The sequence below is a fragment of the Diceros bicornis genome, chromosome X (genome assembly GCF_020826845.1).
Source record: "Diceros bicornis minor isolate mBicDic1 chromosome X, mDicBic1.mat.cur, whole genome shotgun sequence".
In the NCBI taxonomy this organism is placed as follows: Eukaryota; Metazoa; Chordata; class Mammalia; order Perissodactyla; family Rhinocerotidae; genus Diceros; species Diceros bicornis.
Window position 1 is genome coordinate 113565844 of NC_080781.1, and position 23053 is coordinate 113588896.

A 23053-nucleotide genomic window follows, 5' to 3' on the forward strand; every position below is an offset into this window, starting at 1 on the left:
AGGTTTCCCCTTTAAAGGCCAAACTCCAAATTAAATAAAGTACTGCATTTGGATCAAATCTGGGAGAGGTGAGCTACTGAATTACATAAAGGGGTAAATTTGATTCCTCTAAATGAAAAAGCTCAAGTAGAAAAACTATGAATAACTTGACATCTGACTTTTCATTTTCTAGATACCTATTTGACTTAAGTCACAAACCAGTTTCTAGTTTATTACAAAAGAGAAGTCAACCCTCCATTATGAAAAAGGATCAGGTATCTCAAGTACAGCCATCTTGTATAAGTGGAAGACAGTTAACGTAGACATTTCATAAAATAACCCAGGCACAAAGAAAAATACAGCCAACAAACCATTATTTAGTAGTTCCTGCTAGGCACGATGGTGAGCTATAAGAGAAACGTTCTGCCCCTAGAAATGCACAAACTATTTCAGTAGCTAAGTCTAATGCAAAGTAAACAATCAGTAAACAATAAAAGAAAACAGTGAAATATTAAACTACATATTGTAGACTGTATCCCATTAGTCAAAAAGGGGAGCAGGAGAAAAGTCACTATGGACTGGTGCAAGGAGGTAAGCGAGACTTTTTCTCATTCTTTATGATCTCCACTGGCAATTAAACCCATTTTTACTGCTTTTTCTTATCTATCTGCCATAGGTCCTCCACTTTTACCTAGACTCTGCAATTGCCTCTAAAATCTCCAATATATATATAGTTCTCTCAATTTCCAGTTTTGTGCATTTTGAGAATATAAAGTTAGAACTGTTATATCTTCCTTGTGAACAGAACTTTATTATTATGAAGTGACTATCTCTTTTTGCCAAAAAGTCTATTTTGTCTAACAATAATTATTTCCCTAATATACTTTCCCATCCTTTTGCTTTCGACCTTTCTTCGCCCTTAGGTTTTAGGAGTCTCATGTAAAGAATAAACTGGCTTTTAATCCAGTCTGAAAATCTTTGTCACCTTAACAGAACACTTAGTCCACTTGCATTTTTGTTAAACACATCAGTAATAAATCTATCATCATTTTTATACTTTCCATTTGTCCTGCCAGTCTACACTTGCCTATAATCTCATACCTATGTCTTCAAGTCTCATTTTTCTGACCAGTTTTCCATGTTCTCAGTTTGTACATCACTTCTCTAAATCTTGAATGGCTCTCTACTCCCAACAAGAAAAAAATCCAAACTCCTTACTATGGCAATTAAGGCCCTTCACAGTTTAGCCCCAATCTACTTCTCCGTTTTCATTCCCCCGCAAACCACCCTTGGCTCCAATTACTGTGAGCTTCCTGATGTTCCCCTAAGGTGATAATGAAGCCCTTTCAAACCTCCTTCCTTTATACTCAGTTAATTCTACCTACAAAACTTCGCACCTTTTAAGCCTGGCCAATACCTACTCATCTATCAAGATCCCAATTCAACACCACTAGTTTGGAAAAGCCTTCCAAAATCCCCCCAGACAGAGATGGTCACTATCTCTTCTGAGTCCCCACAGCACTTTGTGAATACCTCCAATATAGTACTTATTATATAATGCAAAATTTTTTCTCCCTTGCTAGACTATGACCACGTTTAAGGTAGAGGTCAAGTTTTATTCAACTCTGTAACCACAATACATAATGATAGGCAAGGAAGTTAGAAAGTGACTTCAAAGGCAGTGAAGATAATGTCAGCTTTGGACAGGTTTGCTTTAAGTTCACAGATATCCTAATAAAACAGGAATTTCTATATTACAAACCAAGTTTTTTCAAACTGACGGGCTAAACTGCTGCTAAACTAGAGGTCATCAATCACAATCACATACACACTCTTCTAGATCCTGGACCCAGCAATGAAAGTACAACACTAGTCATTTATTACCTAGTAAAAAGACAAGAAAAAAGCCATTTTTAAAAAAAAATATATGAAGAATTCTTCAGTCGTCCTGAATGCCTAAAGTTAGCATTTTGGGGAGAAGGAAGAAGTACCTAGGTAATCCCATATTTCTCATAATTTGTGTATAATAGAGAGAACTACATTGGTTAGAATTTGGCCTCTCTCCCCATGAGATATGCCTTGACGACAATTAAGAACTTTAACTTCATATCCAACCTTGAATTCTGTAACAGTGACACAAAAGGTATTTGATTTCCATAGTTTGTCAAAGAATTAAATTCATTCACTTTATAAAGTAAACACAAAGCAATAATGCATTAGGGCTTCAAACATTAAGACTTGAGAGCCTAGGACCAACCTTGGAGTGTTATATGGCTGCCTACTCCTCTCCCCCACCCCTGGGATGGACAACCAAATATTCTTAGCAGCCCACTTGACTTACATGTACATAAAGATCATCTAAATCAATAAGATTAAATTGTAGAAGTACTGCTGCAACTCTGTATAAAGATGAAGGAGTCTCTCCATTTGGTTCCTTGAAAAACAAAAGAAAAGTTTCTATTTAGTGCATAAAGTACAAAATCATATCCTATACCTACCAATAATTAAGAACAATTAGATCACATTACTCTAGGTCAACAATAAGCTTCATTGCTCTTCCTGATCATAAATAACATCTGAATTCAAAACAAAGATAATTATGTCAATATCTCCTTTCACACTGGAACATCTTTTGATGAACACGAGGAAAGTAGTTTCAAAAATGAAACATTTTACAATGCATGCTAATATTAAAATAAAATTAAAAATCAAATAGAATAAGTGAGATTTTACAGCATAATATTTAGTTTGGGTTTCTGTTTATATGTGTGTTTTCTTAACTTGCTTTCTCAAGTAGTTCTTAGCGGAGATGCAGATAGACAAGACTGACAAATTTGGAAGTGCAGAACCATCTGTGTCTGCTTTATACTTTTCTCCCTTTTATTTCTTGGGTTTTGCGCTAAGTATATCTCCTCGTCAGCTGATTTCCCCTTCAAAACAGGTGTCTTGTATATACATATTACACATGGATAAATCAACAACTTAAAATACAGAATGGCCAATTCCAGGTCCACCCTGTGGACTCTATACAGAAACAGAAGGATCCCTGAATGCTATCAAGAAGACTTTTCCCTAATTTTTAAACTGTTTGCGGGCCGGCCCGGTGGTGCAAGCGGTTAAGGGCGCACGCTCCGCTGCAGCGGCCCAGGGTTCACCGGTTCGGATCCCAGGCGCGCCCCGACGCACTGCTTGGCAGGCCATGCTGTGGCGGTGTCCCATATAAAGTGGAGGAAGATGGGCACAGTTGTTAGCCCAGGGCCAGTCTTCCTCAGCAAAAAAAGAGGAGTACTGGCAGATGTTAGCACAGGACTGATCTCCTCACTAAAAATAAATAAATAAATAAACTGCTTGGGGCCAGAAGAACGGAAGAGTGAAGTGAGAACAACTGGCAATTACTAAATGGCCAAATGCAAATAAAAAGAAAGTAGTGACAATACATTATGTTCTGCTTCTACTCAACACTGAAAATCAGATCTCTGTAAGTAAGGCTTCCCCTACAATTGTGATACGTGTTATGCACGTAACATATGAAGCTAACCAAACTAATCCACATCACATAAAGAAGGCATTATTTCACTATAATTTTTAAGACAAGTTTTCAACTTAACAACAGTTTAATTCCAAATATTTATAAATGGTTATTTAGAATCAAAACATTTTCCCATAAAAACAAACAGTGGTCAGGGTTTCAGAGCACACTCACAAAAGCTCACTACCTGACTTGAATCCACCAGGAATACTCTCATTATTTGAGGAATATCTCATTAAATGAGTCACCACAAGAAGCCTCCGACACCCAGGCCAAACATCAACTCCCATACTCTAATCCTCATGTTGCTCTGCACAATTCCTGTTCCGTCCTATCCCACCTTTCCACATTCCTTTTTGTTTTCTTTTGTGAGGAAGATTAGCCCTGAGCTAACATCCGATGACAATCACCCCCAATACCCTGAACCTCTCCTCTAAATGTTCCCTTCACCTTCATGCTCGAACAAAGCCTAGCACTCCCTAGGAATACCACTCCCAGTGTAACCCAGTCAAGCGCCGGCTCTCTTTCCCAGACCCCTCACACTACTAGGCCTAGAGGTGGGGTACGAGTCAACTTTGCTTTTTATTGTTGTTTTCAGACTACTCTCCCTCCACTCTCTTTAAAGCCCACCCAGCTTTGAATTTCCTATCACTCACCATCCCTCACTATTGCTGTGATCTAGTTTCATTCCATTGTGGGGAAAAAAAGATATTTTGTTTAATTTCAATGTTTTAAATTTATCGAGACTTGTTTTGTGGTCTAAGATAGGATCTATCCTGCTTAATGTTCCATGCGCACTTGAGAAGAATGTGTAATCAACTGTTGTTGGATGGAGTGTTGTATATATATGTTAAGTCTAACTGGTTTACAGTGTTGTTCAAGTCCTCTATTTCCTCACTGACCTTTTGTCTAGTTGTTCTATCCATTAATGAGAGTGGGGTATGGAAATGGCCAATAATTATTATAGAACAGTCTCTCCCTTCAATTCTGTTAATGTTTGCTTCATATTTTTTGAGGCTCTGTTTGGTGCATATGTGTTTATAACTGTTGTACCTTGATGGGTTGACTGTTTTATCAATATATAATGTCCTTTGTTGTCTACTGTAAAAAATTTCTGTCTTAAAGTCTATTCTATCTGATATTAGAATAGCTACCCCAGCTCTCTCTTGGATACTATTTGCATGGGATATCTATTTCCATACTTTCACTTTCAACATATCTGTACCTCTGGATCTAAAATGAGTCTCTTATAAATAGCATATAGTCATGCTTTTTTAATACATTCTGCCAAACTCTTCCTTTTAATTACAAAGTTTAATCCATTCACACTTAAAGTAATTACTAACAAGGAAAGACTTCTGCCATTTTGCTTTTGTTTTCTGTATGTCTTATTTTTTGTTCTTCATGTCCTCCCTTACTGCCTTCTTTTGTGTTTTATTTTTTTGTAGTGTACCATTTTAATTCCCTTCTCTTTTCCTGTTTATTTTTCAGTTATTTTCTCAGTGGTTACGTTAGGTATTACAATTAACATTTTAAACTTATAATAACCTAGTTTGAATTAATACCAACTTAGCTTCAATAGTATACAAAAACTCTGCACCTATACATCTCTATCCCTCCCCCATCTATATTGTTACACGTTGTGCAACAATTAGATTTATAATTAGATTTATTTATTTAGATTTATAATTAGATTTATAGTTGTTTTATTCCTTTGCCTTTAAATCATATAGGAAAAAAGGAGCCACAAACCAAAAAAATACAGTAATACTCGCTTTTATATTTACCTATGTAGCTACATTTACCATTGTTCTTTATTTCTTCATATGGCCTAGTGTCCTTTCATTTCAGCCTGACAGACTCCCTATAGCATTTCTTGTAGGGCAGATCTACTAGCAACCAACTCCCCCAGCTTTTGTTTATCTCAGAATGTCATAATCGCTCATTCTCTGAAGGATAGTTTTGCTGGATATAGAATTCTTGGTTGACAGTTTTATTCTTTCAGCACTTTATATATGCCATCCCACTGCCTTCTGAAGAGAAATCAGCTGTTAATCTTATTGAGGATTTCTTGGATGCAATGGGTCACATCTGTTTTGCTGCTTTCAAGAGTCTCTTTGTCTTTGGCTTTCAACAACTTGATTATAATGTGTCCCAGTGTGGATCTCTTTGAGTTTATCCTGCCTGGTGTTCATGGAGATTTTCAGATGTATAGATTCATATCTTTCACCAAATTTGAAACGTTTTCAACCACTTTTTTTTCAAATATGCTTTCTCTCTCTCCTCTGCCTCGGGGACTCCATAATGCATATACTGGTATGTCTGATGGTGTCCAATAGGTCTCTTACGCTCTGTTCATTTTTCTTCCATCTTTCCTCTTTTTGTTTCTCAGACTGGATAACCTCAAGTGACTTATCAAGTTGGCTAACTGTTTCTCCAGTCTTCTCAAATCTGTTGTTGTACCCCTCTAGTGAATTTTTCATTTCAGTTATCGTACTTTTTGACTCCAGAATTTGTTTGGTTCCTTTTTCACAATTTCTATTTCTTTAATGATATTTTCTGTCTGGTGAGACAGTGCTTTCTTGGTTTCCTTTAGTTCTCTGTCCATGTTTTCCTATAGATAATTAGGCTATTTACGACTGCTGATTTAAATTATTTATCCAGTAAGTCCACTGCCTGGGCTTCCTCAGGGATGGTTTCTATTATTTTTTTCTTGTGAGTGAGCCATACTTTGTTTCTTTGCATACCTCATTATTTCTTGTTGAGAACTGGACATTTTGAATATTATGTGGCAACTCTGAAAATCAGATTCTGTCCCCTCTCTGGAGCTTGTTGATGCTGCTTATTGTTGTTTGCTTGTTTAGTGACTTTTCTAAATTCATTTTGCAAAGTCTATATTATTGTCCTGTGTGGCCACTGAAATCTGTATTCTGTTAGCTTAGTGGTCAGCTAGTGTTTTGAGTTTTCTTAAAGGCCTGAAGCCAAACACAAAAGAGAGAGAGATAGAGAGAAAAGGAAAAAGAAAAAAAATACTCTCCCAATCTTTGCACTTGGCTCTGTATTAGGATACTCCTCAACACTTGGCCAGGCCATTTATAACTCTGCCTTAGTCTTCACTTCCTGCTTGTGCAGAGTCTAAAGGCCAGCCAGAGAAAAAGGCTTAGGGTCTTCTCAGCCCTTTTCTGAGCATGGGTCCAGTTCTGGGCATGTGCACAGCCCTTTTTTTCCCAATTCCCTGGTATATGCAGGAGCTTTTTAAAAGTCCTCATTCCCTTGCGTGTCTCCTTATCCAACTTCTTCCTTCCCAGACTTTCAGTCTCTCTATTGCTTGTCTAACTGCTGTCTCTTGCTCCCGGCTGCTAAAGCCAATAGTTGTGCATTTAAATGCTTTTGGCAAAAGCCCCCCCAGCCCTAGGGATGCTCCCAGTCAGGCAAAACAAAGACAGGCCCTTGGGCCAGTTCTTCAGGGAGTAGCCAGACAGATCAAAACCCACAATTCTTTGCATCCTCTGGTATTAGCAATCTGCACTAAGAGTGCGGGCTTCTATCTTCCCAGCCACCATCAATCTGGGTGTGAGGGATAGTAGGTAGGCAATTTAAAATGTCACAGTGCTCTCTTACTCCAAAGCAGCAGCTTCTTTCTTCACTAGGCCTTTCCTTGGTTAATGTAAAATTTTGTACTAAATTCCAGATTTCGGTAAAAATTGATTGACAGTTTTTGCCAGTTCATTAGTTGCTTTTATGGAGGGACAGAGCTCTGGAGTTCCCTACTCTGCCATTTTCAGTAATGTCTTATTGTTGCTACCTATAGACCCCTGGGTCATTGCCCTTCATTTAGCAATGATTTTAGCTTCTGATTCACTCTCTCCAACTCTATTCCTTTCTTAATTTTTGGAGAGTTTCATATACATGTAAGTGATACTTCCATCATGCTGGCCTCTCAGTTGCTTGAACTCCTCTCTTCCAAAGATCTTCTCCTCTACCCTCTCTCAGCCATTCATTCCATATTCTAAACTTTAATATTACCAATAGCTACGATCCCTCCAAAACGCCAATTTCATGTATCCACCCTCAAGTGGGTCCTTAATGCTGCTAGCCAATCATCCTCTATTTCTCTTGTCCATTCACTCTCCCACTCTCCTACACAACTATTTCCTACCTTCTCCCCTAACCTCTAATACCTCCCCTCTCATCCTCTCTCACAGCTGATGACTTTGCTTTCCCTATCAGCGAGAAAAATGGAGCAATCAACAGGATTTGTACAAACTATCACCATCACATCTCTCCACCTACAAACAACTGTACCTACATATGCTGCCTTTCCACCTGTTATTATAGATGAACTCTCTAAGCTCCTATTTAAAATCAATCCATTCACTTATGCCATAAACTCCATTTTCTCTATCCTACACAAGAACATTACTCCAATAAATAATTCTCTCCTCTCTCTCTTACATCACCAGTTTTCTTCATTTTCATTAGCATACAAATGTATTCTCTCCCATCTTCAAAAAAAAAAACCTCTCATGAGCTCATTTCCCCTGCCAGCTACCACCCCATTTGTCTGTGCTTCTTTGTAGCAACTCCTTTATAGAGTTGTCTATTCTTACTGTCTCCAATTCCACTCTCCGCATTCTCTCTTACCATCACCCCAACTCTACCAAAATGGTAGACCTCCACATTGGTAGACCAGCAAAATAGTTTTGACCTCTCTGCTGATAAATTCATTGATCGATTTTTAGTCCTCATCTTAATGAGGACTAAATGCCTATCAGAGGCATTTAACAGAGTTGATTATTCCTTCTTCCATTTAGCTTCCAAGATGCTATACTCTCTCTGTTTTTCTCTTACATTATATGTTCCTTCTACACCTCCTTTGCTGGTTCCTCCTCTTCTCCCAGACCCCTTAACAGTGGAGTTCCCCCTCAGCACTTGGTTCTCTTCTCTTATCTCTCTATATCCAACTCTTGGTGATATCATCTACTGTCACAACTTTAAATATCATCTACATGCTTTTGATATCCACATTTCTATTTCTAGCCCAGTCCTTTCTCCTGAACACCAGATCCATACATCCGGTTATTTACTCAACATCTCCACTTGGATATCTAACAGACACGTCAAACTTAATATGTCCAAAACTGAATTCCTGATTCCTACCCCTACACTGCAAACTTACTCCACCTGAAAATTACTAAATTCCTGATTCCTACCCCTACACTCCAAACTTATTCCACCTGAAATTTACCCTCAGGTGATGATAACACCATCTTTTTAGCTGCTCAGTCCAAAAAATACATTAAGATAGTCCTTAACTCTACTTTCTCACACTCCATATCTATTCCATCAGCAAATACTATTGGCTCTACTTTCAAAATACATTCACAATCTCATCAACTTCCACTGCTACCATAACCATATTGATTCTTTGAAAACCTAAGTCAAAACGTACATGCATACTCTTTCTGTCTCTCTTGTCTCTCACACACACTGTTCATGTCACCATTAGAGGTGGCAAAAAAAGAAACTCCTTACTCTGACAGCTAGTAATTAATAGGGGAAAAAATGAAGCATTTGTCCTGCCTTTCCAGTAGGAACTGTATTTCGGGGTAACCAAACAACCCAAGTTGATAAAGGACAACTCTTCTTTATAGTAGAATGATGGCTAATAAATGTAGAGGGCATGATAAAATTAGTAAACGAACAATTTGGAACCCCTAAGGAAATAACTGACTCAAGAAAGGATCATCCATGTATTCTAAACTGCTTTATGTAAGGTTGATGAGAAACTGGATATTCTCATGGTGCCAAAGTATCAACCTGCAGATAACCTGCTACCGACAAAGGGAAAAATATCACTGTATAATGGAGGAACTAAACTGTCATCAACTTACTGGAACATTAAAAGTCAGACAGATATCAGATGTTATGCAATATGAAACATATAGCACAACAGATGAAATATTTTTGCCATTAAATATTTTACCTGAACATAGCAAGCCTTTAGACCTAACTCCAAGTATATAAGAAAGACGTAACAAAGAACAAATTAAACCAACCATGAAAACACAATCAGATACATCCAAAAGGTAGAGTCTTCTATGAGAATGGTCTCTTCAATAAGTCAATGCCATTAAAAGAAGGGAGGGACACTGCGGCCGGCCCGGTGGCACAAGCAGTTAAGTGTGCATGCTCCACTGCGGTGGCCCGAGGTTTGCCGGTTCGGAGCCTGGGTGCACACTGACGCACCACTTGGCAAGCCATGCTGTGGTGGTGTCCCATATAAAGTGGAGGAAGATGTGCATGGATGTTAGCCCAGGGCCAGTCTTCCCCAGCAAAAAAAGAGGAGGATTGGCAGATGTTAGCTCAGGGCCAATCTTTCTCACACAAAAATAAAAGAAAAGAAAAGAAAAGAAAAGAAGGAGGGGACACTATTCTAAATTAAAAGAGACTGAAGTATCCTAACAATCGAATACAATGTGTGGTCTTTAATTGGATCATCATTTGAACAAACCAGTTGTAAAATGCATTTGGGGGATAATTTGGGAAATCTGAGTATGCTCTGAGTTTATTACATGATAGCAATCTAGTTAGGTATGAAATTGGTATCATGGTTATATATAAAAATGTCCTTACTTTTAAAAAGTACAAACTAACGTATTTAGGAGTAAATGTTCATGATATCTGTAATATAAATTAATATTTCCAAAAAAGTATACCAACATGTTGATAAACTTACTTCTTGATGATGGGGTTATAGTATTTACTCATTCCACTATTCACTCTTTCCTATATGTTTGAAAACGTTCATAATAAAATGAACAAGTAAAAGAGAAACAAAATGAAAAAACTATGTCAGATCACATCACTCTCCTACTCAAAACCCTTCACTGGCTTCACCCAGCATCAAAATCAAAAACGTTGCACTAGCACTGTGTGATCTTGTCCCTCATCTTTGACCTTATCTCCTACCGCTCGCCCACTCAATCACTCTGACCCAGCCACACCGATTTCCTTGGTGTTCTTCAACACAATCAGGAATGCTCACGCCTTAAGGCCTTTGCATGGGCTGCTCTCTTTGCCTGGAGGCTCTTCCCAGAAATCTGCAGTTTACACCCCCAATCCTCCATTTCTTTGATTAAATCTCACATTTTCAATGAGGTCTACTCTCACTATTCTATTTAAAATTGCAACCTACTATCCTAGCACTCCCAATCTTGCTTATCCTGCTCTCTACATTTTTTTTGCCCCATCCATTGATCATCTTCTCACATACCATATAATTTACTTAGAATGTAAGCATCATGAAGGCAAGGATTTCTATTTGTTTACAGATGTAGCCCCAGCACCTTGAACGTTACCTGGCACATAAGTGATACTCATAATCAACATTTCTTAAATCAATGACTTTGGGTTATAATAGTGCCTAACCATGGTACCACTATTACTACTATTATTGTATTCTTTTTTTTTTAATTTTTATTTATTTATTTTTCCCCCAAAACCCTAGCAGATAGCCGTATGTCATAGCTGCACATCCTTCCAGTTGCTTTATGTGGGACGCGGCCTCAGCATGGCCGGAGAAGCAGTACATCGGTGCGCGCCTGGGATCCGAACCCAGGCCGCCAGTAGCGGAGCGCGTGCACTTAACCGCTAAGCCACAGGGCTGGCCCCTATTATTGTATTCTGAATCCAGAAATCAAGGGGCTGTGATATGAGTGAGAGTCATTGCCTTCTTCTTTCCTGTGGTGAGACAACTCGAAACAAGTTTGTTCGTCTTTTGGTACCCTCACACTTTCTAGTAATCCTTTCTTCATGTTCTGTGTGATAACCCTCATGCTGTCCCTAAACATTCTATTGTAGCAATCTCTGTTAGGGGAATCAAGCAGATGTGCCTGCCCAATTTTCCACAATGATCATGTGCTCTAAAATATACATCCCTTACCACCCTTCCAAATCAAAATATCCTGTATAGCTGATCACAGGTTGAAACTAGAATAAAATCATTCCTACTGACTTCATAGCAGAAATAATTGGCTTTGCCTAGAAGTCCTAGCATTAAGGGGGAAAAAAAAAAGAAGCCTCTTAATCCAAATAATTCCCAATTGGTGAAAATAAGGGTTGTGGGCAGAAGGAGTGAACATTTTCAGGTAGTGATGGGGAGAGGCGAGGGTGGAGTAAGGCAAAGAACCAATACAGAGGGTGACCCTACGTGCCTAGGAGCCAGTTCCCAGGGTTATATCCCCTAAGCAGTTCTTGATTTTCATGGCTTTCCTTACTTTACCTCCCAGACTGCAAATTATCTAAAATCTCTGACATTTCTTCCCCTGCCTTCAGTGGTCCTTAAGGCTTCAGATTCTCACAAGATAGCTTGGGCAATATAAACAAGGGAATGGTGTTACACAGAGCAATACGAGGGTCAGTCTTTCCAATAATAGGTTATTTCTAAATAAAATGTTTCTTGGTTGGATATTTCTTATATAAGAAAAAGGTGCATTATCTATGAAAAAAAGGATTATTCCAATATTGTCAACCCCCAAGGATATTTTAATTCAGCTCAAAAGCTGTTACCATTATGAGGAATATTTTCATATAAAAAATTTTAATTCTAAAATTCACATTTGACTAACAATATTTGATGTTATGCAGTAGGTCATCATTATTCACTGAAATATGCTCTGGAACCTACAGTCTCCAAAGCCCTAACCTATATTCTAATTAATCATGCCCAAGTTAAATTTCAGCTACCCTGTCACTTCAACAGTGGCTTCATGTTCTCAAATCCAAAGCAATCATGGTGCCTCTTAAAATGTAATGAAATACTTGAACTTCTCTTTCTCTGTACTAAGAGTGGACTCCCTGGCTGCTGGTAGAAACAGGAACAGCTGCCATCACTAATTTTTTAACAAAGGTGAAGTCCTCTTGCCCAAAAATCCTGCCATGTGTCTTCTTTGGTATCAAAAAGCTATATGCTTTTAAGTTCTGATCTGATTTCTCTTCTGGAGTTTCCCAGAGAATGGAAAATAAAAGATAAGCAGAAGCAGTAGGTGGTATATCATCTGAGAATCCTAAAGAAATTGTCTTACTATCCCGACCTTGAGCTCTAGAGGACAGGAATAGACACTCTTCAAAGTATCCTCAGGGCCTAGCAAAGCAATAGCATATCATGAACACTAACTAGCTGAGTATCCTAGGCAGTTAGACAAACTAGGAAAGCTATACCAAAAGGCCTGTGGAGGCCTTATTACATTAAAATCCTCCATGCTATCAAGAGAGCTATCTTCCTAAAACAGAGATCACTCATTTACAATTAGTGAGCATTTACCATAGGCTAAGCAGTAAATTAACCCAGAAAAATTAGTAAAACATAGACCCTGCCCTAAATGGCTCACAATCTGGCAAAGGAGATAGACAATTTATTCTAATATAACTTGATAAGTGCTAGACGTCTGTTAAGTTTTACGAGAATACAGATTAATAAGTGACTAATTCTGCATGAGCGAAGTGTCAGCCAAGACTTTACAGAGCAAGCAGCACTTGATCTTAAAGAATAAACAGGAGTTCACAAGATAAAGAAAAGACAGGTGAGAGGGCTGGGTAAGAACAGTTTTCTAGTCATGAGGAAATGCATGTAAACAAGGTCTATATATAGCAATGTGTATTCCTAAGTTCAAGAAATGGCTAGTAATTAATATGACTAGAATATTAGACTTGAGGAAATCACTACAGATGAGCTGGAAAGAAAGAACGGGACTAGACTGTGAAGAGCCTTTTCTGCCATGTTTAGAAGTTTGAATTTCATCGTATAGGCAAAGGTCTTTGAGCACTGTGTGAATTAGACCACTTTTCGAATGTAACAGCAGTAATAATATGAAAGATGGATTGAAAGAGAAATAATCAGAGGCATAGATTTGCTAGATAACTATTGCAGTGGTTTAAGTGAAAAATGATGTGAGATACGCCTCAAGAATTTATTCACATCCATAAAAAATTCCAATGGTCTTAAACAATAAAATTCTAACTCAACACAGTATTCAAGGCCCTTGACAATCTAAAGTGCACCTACCTTTCCAACTTCACTTCCTGTCCCTTCTTTTCCCCACATCTTACAATCCAGCCACATCAAACTATGTACCACTTCTTCAATCTGTTATGTACATTCATATTGCCACGTCTTCATTCTCACACTATTTGTTACTTCCGCACAGACTACTCTCAACAAATTCCTACTCATCCTTCAAGGACTAGATTAAAAAAAGGTTATACTGTATCTGTAAAGTTTTCCCCGACTCCACCTCTCCCAAGGCAAAAATTTATTATGCTTTCCTCTAGGCTTTCACATCACACCATTCATACTACTATTATAGTATTTATCACATCACATTGTTAGCTATCCATTTATCTATCTCCTGCGCTAAAATGGCTGCGCTGAAACCAATCATTTACAAATAAAATTCAAATTAAAATGTACATATAAAATCATGAAATTAACCTATACATATACACACACAGACACACATATATATTTTTTTACCTGGTAAAACTTGAATTTGAACCCAAGAATATGACACAGTGTTTGCGGTTCACACATACTCATGTAAGATTCTAATAAAGATATAAAGAAGTCATCGTGTTCTGGCCTGCATTCAAACACTTCTAAAATGACATCCAAAACTCTATTGGGATCCAGATTAAAGCATCCTGCAATAGATGAGATATAAACAAATTCAAAAGTGGTTATACATAATTTCCAGTAAAGCCATTAACTTTCAGGGATAACTTATATGACAAGAGAAAAATGTTTTTAAAAACAACTTCTTTTACAAGTTTGCTTCCCCTGCCCCAGATGGAAATCTTCATAATTTTTAAGATCATCAAGTCCACTCCCCACATTTTACAGATGAGAAATGTGACTTGCCCAAGATTACAAAGTGGGTTAATGACAGGGCTGAGGCTGGAGCCCAGGACCTGTGATACTAAATCAAGTAAATTTTCTTCTATGCCACACTGCCTCATCAGTTTTTGATTACTCAGGCTGGTGAAAGAGATCCACATTTTTAATTCTCGGCAAAATATGAAAATAAAACAATGACAGACATTGTTTTACAAGGCAGACAACTAAAGGGTTTTTTTAAATAATGTTTTATGCATAATTATTTGAAATGTTGATAAGCAGTTAAAAGTTCAGGTTCATGAAAGCAAACCATCATTTTTAGAATCATTTTTTAGTTTATCTTATATACACAACAAAGTCACAAAATACAATTGTACCAATGATTTATATTCATGGTTTCTGGCAGGATTCTAAAGGGAAAATGGTTATACTACTGATACTAAAGAGATGAGAGAATACCAAGGAGTTGGGGACATAAAGAGGGAGTACAGATAACACAAGCAGAGAGAGAAGAAAGAAAACAGACAATCTAGGTAGAGCAGGAAAAGGAAGGGAAAGAAGCACTGAATAGGTGCTGATGGCTACTTATCCTTGCTAATCTCCTATAGTAAGCTAAAAACAGCTGATGGACATGGATTTAATACACATTCCTATCTGCCACCCTACTCTTAATATATTATTACCTCTATTTGCATTCAGCTTCAGCTGTTACCATAATTATATATACTATAGTGCAGTGATATCATGTGCATTTAATTTATGAGAATGCAGCCATTTACATACAGCAAAAAAAAAAGAGAAACAATTTAAACAATATAGGCAATTCCACCCACCATTCCTCTCAATAAAATGTATGCTTATGACCCAGAGTGAGCATGAGATATCAATCTGCTGTTCCCTCAGTTTATATCAGTTTCCACATGTCTTGCCCATCATGCTGAATGGAATTCTAGTTTTTTAAATTACATATTCTTCATTAGACATAGCTCCTAAATGCAAGCTATCCACTTTCATTGGGCCAAGCAAATAAACACTGATTTCTCCTAATGCTGGAGGAAAAAGAACAACTGTGCTGAACTTAGGGAGAGATGTTAGGTCTAAATAATGTACCTTATAGATGACTTAGGGGATTTTTCAAAGAAAATTCTTATATAACCTATTTTATAAGAGGAGAGTGCCAGTTACTTCTGTTAACTCCACACTTAATTATATTAAATGCTATAAAACTAACGTATCTTAGCAATCACTTAGAAAACCGAACTCTCCAAATACAAGAAGTATTTCATTCCTCTTTTTATGAAATCCAAAGTTCTCTTCCATTTCTCATACCAAGGAAAAAAAGACTAACTCAGTGATCATGTCTTACTGGAAAGAGCTCCAGATTTTCATAAATTCTCCAAAGAGATGTTTACCTAAAGTTCTCTGGAAGAAAACTTCAAAATATTTTTGCCTCTCCCCGTACCCCCAAAAAGTATGGCCTATGAATGTAAAAGTCACTCCAAAATAGCAAGTGGAATTTTTAAATGCTGCTGGTGGAAACAGAAAATGTAAAGTAGCACAAAATTTACTTTATAAAACTGGCAGTTTCTTTAAAAGTTAAACTTACACCTACCATATGACCCAGCCATTTCACTCCTAAGTATTTACCCAAGAGAAATGTTTATGTCCACACAAAGACTTGTACACAAATACTCACAGCAGTTTTATTTATAATAGGACACTCTCAAATGTCCATCAACATGTGAACGGATAAACAAACTAGCACATACAGTATAACCGTGGTATATACAATGGATTACTACTCGGTAATAACAAGGAAAGAACTATTAATGCAAGCAACAACATAGATGAATCACAAAATAATTATGCTGAATGAAATGAGCCAAACAAAAAAAGAATATTCAGGGGCCGGCCCGGTGGCACAAGCGGTTAAGCGCACGCGCTCCAACGCGGCAGCCCGGGGTTCACCAGTTCAGATCCCGGGCGCTCACCGATGCACTGCTTGGCAAGCCATGCTGTGGTCACGTCCCATATAAAGTGGAGAAAGATGGGCACGGATGTTAGCCCAGGGCCAGTCTTCCTCAGCAAAAAAAAAAAAAAAAAAAAGAGGAGGATTGGCAGATGTTAGCACAGGGCTGATCTTCCTCACAAAAAAAAAAAAAGAATATTCACTATATAATTCCATTTATAAAAGAATTCTACAAAATGTAAACTAATCTATAGTGGCAGAAAGCAGATCAGTGGTTGCCGGGGGAGGATGAGTGAGGGGGGATGAGATACAAAGGGGCAAGAGGAAATTTGGGGGGGTGGGGCAGTGATAGAAACGTGCATTATCTAGATTGTGATGATGTTTTCACAGGTGTATATATACATGTTAAAACTCAAATTGTACACTTTAAACATGCAGTTTATTGTATGTCAATTATGCCTGAATAAAGCTGGAAAAAAATGCCTCCAAATTGCTGTAACTGACAATAGATGATAGAAATAAGATCTAGCAAATTCTCCAACCTTATGACTGCTCCTACATTTACTAAATATAAAAATTCAATCACTAAATAAAAATGAATAATACTCTATTCTACCAGAGAGGACAAAAGATAAATTAAATATAATTTTGAAAAAAAGGCTGGCTTATAATTACCCTTTAAGCTACATACACAAAACTTCTGAGTAAGGACTAGAACAGCAAGCAACATGTTACATGGAAATGTTGTGTTTCATTCACATTGCTTTAAAGTTTATATTTTCAATGTGCTACAATGTGAACCATAGACATTATGTTTTATTTATTACTATTACTCCATCAAGGCTATTCTAACAGTGATCTGTACTATCAACTAACTACCAATGTCTTTCTAGGTGCAATTTAAGGCGGTAATCTAGAAGAGGTATGTACTTTTATTTATAACAGGTATCAACCTTTCACAAAAGAAAAACTGGCTTATGAATAGTCTATCAAATGTCGCAGGTGCCATAAGTTAGTCCAATCAGTTAGAATGACCTTTGCTATATAAGATGGAAAAAGTAACTAAACCAAGGATTTAGAAAATGATTTTTAAAACCTTAGAGATTTGCTAAATAACAGTTAAGCTAGATCACATACAGTGAGACTCTAGTAACAATCAGTAAGCTTGAAACGTCCAAATAAATTTTTTTTAATGGCAGCTGTGGCAGAACATAGGCACTCTTGTGCTCAAGCATCTTAGAAAGGCTTTTGTTCAGTCCAAGCATCGACAGTCATGTGGTCTTGAGAGAGATCATAAGCCTACCTCCTCAACTCTATCCCCAGCTACATTAAGGAATATATATACACATACAATGCATTTATGCCTTTTGAGGAACAAAGAGGGAACCATATTGGAAGGGAACAAGTGGAAAAGTAAAGAAATGGTGGACCTGTAACGGCCGTGGATTCCTTCCTTCATTTAAATGAACATTAAATAACTACCCACTATGTGCCAGGTGCTTATGATATGGAGATTAATAAAATGCCTTCCCTACCCTTGAGGAGAGTGCACACCACTTGGAAGATACATCTTTGAAAAAAATGCACTGAAAAGTAACTAAAGTTTCACCAAAGATGGACAAAATGGCCAGTATATTAGAGCAAGTAATTGCAACTAGAGGCAAAAAATATGACTAAACTGACAATGTCTGTTGTAGGAATAGGCCAAATCGAGATTCTTAGGAAAAAGAAGACCAAGGTAACATTGTAAACATGACTGGGAGAGACGTCCAGCCTGTAGGTTTCAGACAAGAAAACAGAATGATAGTTTCAATCATCATGTTCCTGACAGAATGGACCTTCCGAGACAGAGAAAAACCATGTTTTGAACAAAAGGCCATGATCTGAGGGCCAGCCCTGGTGGCCTAGTGATTAAGTTCAGCACACTCCACTTCAGTGGCCCAGGTTCAGTTCCTGGGCACGGACCTACATCACTCATCTGTCAGTGGCCGTGCTGTGGCGGCGGCTCACATACAAAAAGAAGATTGACAGTGGATGTTAGCTCAGGGTGAATCGTTCTCAGCAAAAAAAAAAAAGACATGATCCGGCATCTAGAATTACTTTAGAAACGGGCTATGCTACGGTCTGAATGTGTGTGCCCCCCCAAAATTCTTACATTGAAATTCTGATGTGCCCAATGTGATGGTATTAGGAGGTGGGGCCTTTAGGAAGTGATTAGGTAATGCGAGCAGAGCTCTCCACCATGTGAGGATACAGCAAGAAGTCAGCAGTCTGCAACCCAGAAGAGGGCCTTCACCAGAACCAAACCATGCTGGCACCCTCATCTTGGACTTCTAGCCTCCAGAACTGCTAAGAAATATATTTCTGTTTTTATAAGCCACCCAATCTGTGGTATTTTGTTATAGCAGCCCAAATAAACTAAAACAGGCTAATAAAAACCTATGCTAGACTATCTCTAAGAAATAGTATTTGCAAAAAAACTGCATGTCTCAAGGCAAGAACCAGAAAACCAAGATGCAGAGAAATGCACCTAACAAAATAAAAGTAGAATTGTAAAAAAAATCTATGCTTGAGAACACCAACTGCTGTTTTCTTTTTCATAGTGGAGAAAAACAACTTCTCCATAACTAGTATATGGTAAAGAAACGTCAATAAAGCAAAAACTTAGGTAAAGGAGGCAGTCAACCAGCTTCCTTTTCAAAGGGATAGGGGACAGCTAATACAATGATAAGATGCTTCTACGCTGAATGGTCCTTATATTCAGACTGGTCCAAAGATAAAATACTAAGTACACTCAAGATAATGTACTTAACGGGGTTAAATGTCCCATAATCCGCTCGAGAATAAAATCATTTGGCTTGGAGTTTTATATTGTTTTTAATGTTTCTCTGGTCACTTGACAAGCAACCAAGAGGACTTGTGAGAGTGAAAGGGCAGAGACTCTCACCCTACCCTTCCCAATCCCTAGCCAAATCTACAACCTTGGATACCAGGCAACAAATGAAGGTCCTGAGGTTTGGTGAAGAGGGCTCTGATTCTGGGTGAGGAAAGGGTTAGAGCCTAGGCCAAAATGATCCTGGGCCACTAAACCCAAAACCAGGAAGAATCATTTTCACCCTCCAAAACTAAACTCAAGTAAGCTAGCTCCATGACTAATTTTTAGCCAGAACTTTGATTTAGAGCAGGGATCAGCATACTACAGCTTGTGGGTCAAATCTACTCGGTTCTTGTAAATAAAGTTGTACTGGAACACAGATAAGCTCCTTTATTTACATATTGTCTATGGCTGCTTCCACCACTACAATGGCAGAGTTGAGTAGTTGCAACAAAAACCATACGGCCCACAAAGCAAAAAAATATTTACTATCTCACTCTTTATAGAAAAAGTTTGCTGACCACTTTCTTCACTAGAAGAAAGAAAAGGAAAAAAAAATCTAGCTATTAGTTTTTTGAAGGGCATTCAGTAAAGTGCTAATAGTTTAATTCAGCAATCAAACTAGTCTATCTCTGATATCCTTTCCTCTAATTTCTAAAAGATGCTTTTTGCCATCTTTATGCAGGGATCATTTGTGTGGGGTCTATGGCTTGGCAGCTCAAGAGCCTACTAATCACTATCCATTCCTATTTAATAAGTGTTTCAAATTTAGTGTCAGACTTGAAATCACAACTGCCATGCTGACTCATAATGGTTCTGCTTCCTTGTTTGCTCATACAGTCAAAAGGCCCAGGCTATCTGACAGGATATAAACATGGTTTTTTAACATTTAGGATATAAACATTTTGATGTGCCAGAATCTTTTAGGGAACAAATGACTATCTTTTTTTTTTTTTTTTTTTTTTTTTTTTTTTTTTTTTGTGAGGAGATCAGCCCTGTGCTAACATCCGCCAATCCTCCTCTTTTTTTGCTGAGGAAGACGGCCCTGGGCTAACATCTGTGCCCATCTTCCTCCACTTTATATGGGACGCCGCCACAGCATGGCTTGCCAAGCAGTACGTCGGTGCGCGCCCGGGATCCGAACCGGCAAACCCCGGGCCGCCGCAGCGGAGCGCGCGCACTTAACCGCTTGCGCCACCGGGCCGGCCCAACAAATGACTATCTTTTAATTAAAGGATGATAAATAAGGATTTCTCCTGATCAGACCAAGTACCCTAAAATGTAAGTGCATCTAAAATGCATACCTCCCAAACTAGATGTAAGTTCTGCCAATGGCTAGTGAAGATCAGACCTGAGATAGCTTTGTATGAGGTATTGTCTGTCAAGATTGCTCCTAAAGAGAAAATAATGCTAGAATAAATAAGGGGAAACTCATCCAAAGATGCCATGAAAAATAGGATGCTGTGTCAGTGAACTGCTCTGGCCAGATGAGACAAGGCCTGTATGGAGTCTGCATTGAGGGGGAATCCAATAAATTCTAACACTGAAAGAGTACTCATTGGAATTGAAGTCTTAACCTCAATTTTCATGCCAATGAAAAATTCCTTTCTCAGACAATGGGGGAGAGAAGGGAGTCAGCTAGCCAGAGAGAAACAAACACTGAGCCAGGGAGATGAACTTTCTAAAATCCTCCACGTCAGGGAAAAGAGGCTAAGAATCACTATAAACTCTACAAGAAAAGGAGAAAGATTCATTCATTTTTCATCAAGTATTTATTCATCACCTATGTACCAGGCACTGAGGTTAGAGGTACTAAATAAAACAAACAAAAACCCTTGCCCTTATGGAGTTTATGTTCCAGTGGGGGTGGGAAATAAAATGCATTGTGTATTATATGGTGATAAGTGCTCAGAGGAAAAAATAGTGAACACTAGGGAGTGTCGAGGGGGGTAGCCAGGAAAGGCTATACTGAGAAGGTGACATCTGAGTTCTTCTGGCCTAGTATGCTTCATAGTACACTTGACGGACTAGAATAGAAGTTTAGCCCAAGAAATCAAATTGTTTATACTCATGGAATATCCATTTGTGTCATGAGCTTGCCACATTGTTCTTCGGAGACAGTAACATAACCTGTTCTCTATGAGGGCAAAGTTCAAGAAAAGAAAGTAGTGTACATGTTCCCAATTGGGTAAAAGCACACCTTCAAGAAAATCCCTTGTTCCAAGACAAGGACAAAAAATAGAAGAAACAAGGACAGATAAGAGATGTCAACAAAGAGGCAGATAAAGTAAAAACAAAAACAATTGAGGGGCTTGCACAGCACAGAATTTTTATGTGGGGAATACCATCTAAAGAAAGTACATGGCAGGATACAAGGAAAGACAAATCTATAGCAAAGCAATACTGACAAGCATCTCAAGCTAGATCAAAATGCTGCAGGAAAAATATAGAGCCTACCCTGGAAAGAATAGAAAGGAAACCCTACAGGATTTTTAAAAATGGGTGACTGCCACACAGGTAAGCCAGAGCCCTGCAGCCCTCGGGGGGCTGCCAGTCTTGGTGTTAAACTGACAACGGGAGGAAGTAGCAGAGAGAGTAAATCAGCTGCCAGAACTAGACTTACTTCAAAGAAAAGGGTAAATTTCAACTAAAAGCTCCTTACCTTCTATAACTGTTGGTCACCAAAAGCCTAAGCCAAAAACAAAGATGATCGTAGTAAATCTAGTTTTATCTGGGTCACTACATATAGCATTGAAGGAAGGGGATAGGGATTGGGACACTTTCTCTCTATTTCTTAGTCATACATAAATTTCAAAAACAGAAAGAACTAAGAAGTTGAGCATAAGCATCCCCTAAAATATAACCAGTGAAGCAGGGAATATGACTTCTCTGACAGGTCTCAAAACCTAAGATAATCAGGTGTTGCAAAATCTTCCCTAAGATAGAATAACACCTAACAAATAATAGCAAAAATTCTTTCCCTTCTTGAAAAATCATGATTACCCTATTTTTCTACCATTCATTCCTCCTTTCCATAAATGCCAACTATTTCCTCCAAATGCTCAATGCAAATTAAAAGAATAATGCTACAGAAATTCTATTTAAAAGATAGGAAGAACAAGACTTTTCTATCTGTTACATTTTTACAACATCTGCTACACTTACTTTAGCAGACTGTTGTAAAGATAAAATAACCTGTATATCAAAGTCCCTTGTAAAGGTATTTTTAAAATCAAGTTCAAAAGAACTAAACATCTCCACGTTTCAAGAGTTCACTGAAGATTTTATTCAAGTTTCACATTTGCTTACTTATTTTCTGCCCTCTATAAAATTATTGAGAAATACTTAAAAATTAAAGATAGAAATACTAGAGAGAGCAGAAACTAATACAAAAACACAAGTAATAGTGACAAAAAGATGTCTCTTAAATATCATCCCAAATTTTATTATTACTGATAAAATCTTAAAAATATAAGCTGGACAATTGTCTCATTTCTTAATTGGAAAAAAAAAACCTAGAGAGAACGTACTCATTTTGTCTTTATGGATATTTTCCAACAGTTAAAAAAATTTATCTTAATAACATACACTATATATAGATATATGTCTTACCTATTAAAGATTTGATATTTTCTAAGATTAAATCACTAGTAATATTTCCAGATAAATCTTGCCCCAATTCAGCAATCAGCTTGGCATAACCTTCATTCTCTTCTCTTAATAAATTGAATTTTTGCTGCTTATAACTGAAATTAGATAATCATAAAAGGGATAAAATTAATTTCAATTAACAAGCTTGCATATGAG

General features: G+C 37.7%; 1 protein-coding gene across 8 annotated transcripts in view; it reads right to left on the reverse strand.

Moving 5' to 3' along the window:
• The window catches only part of THOC2 (THO complex subunit 2), a 109764-nt gene that overhangs the window by 59530 nt on the left and 27181 nt on the right, over nucleotides 1-23053 (reverse strand). For all 8 annotated transcript variants that reach the window (XM_058536634.1, XM_058536633.1, XM_058536641.1 and 5 more), the window contains exons 7-9: nucleotides 22859-22992; nucleotides 14043-14209; nucleotides 2321-2413 (exon numbers count right to left, since the gene is read on the reverse strand). In XM_058536634.1, the coding sequence (XP_058392617.1) occupies nucleotides 2321-2413; nucleotides 14043-14209; nucleotides 22859-22992 (394 nt within the window). The remainder of the gene's footprint in view (nucleotides 1-2320; nucleotides 2414-14042; nucleotides 14210-22858; nucleotides 22993-23053) is intronic.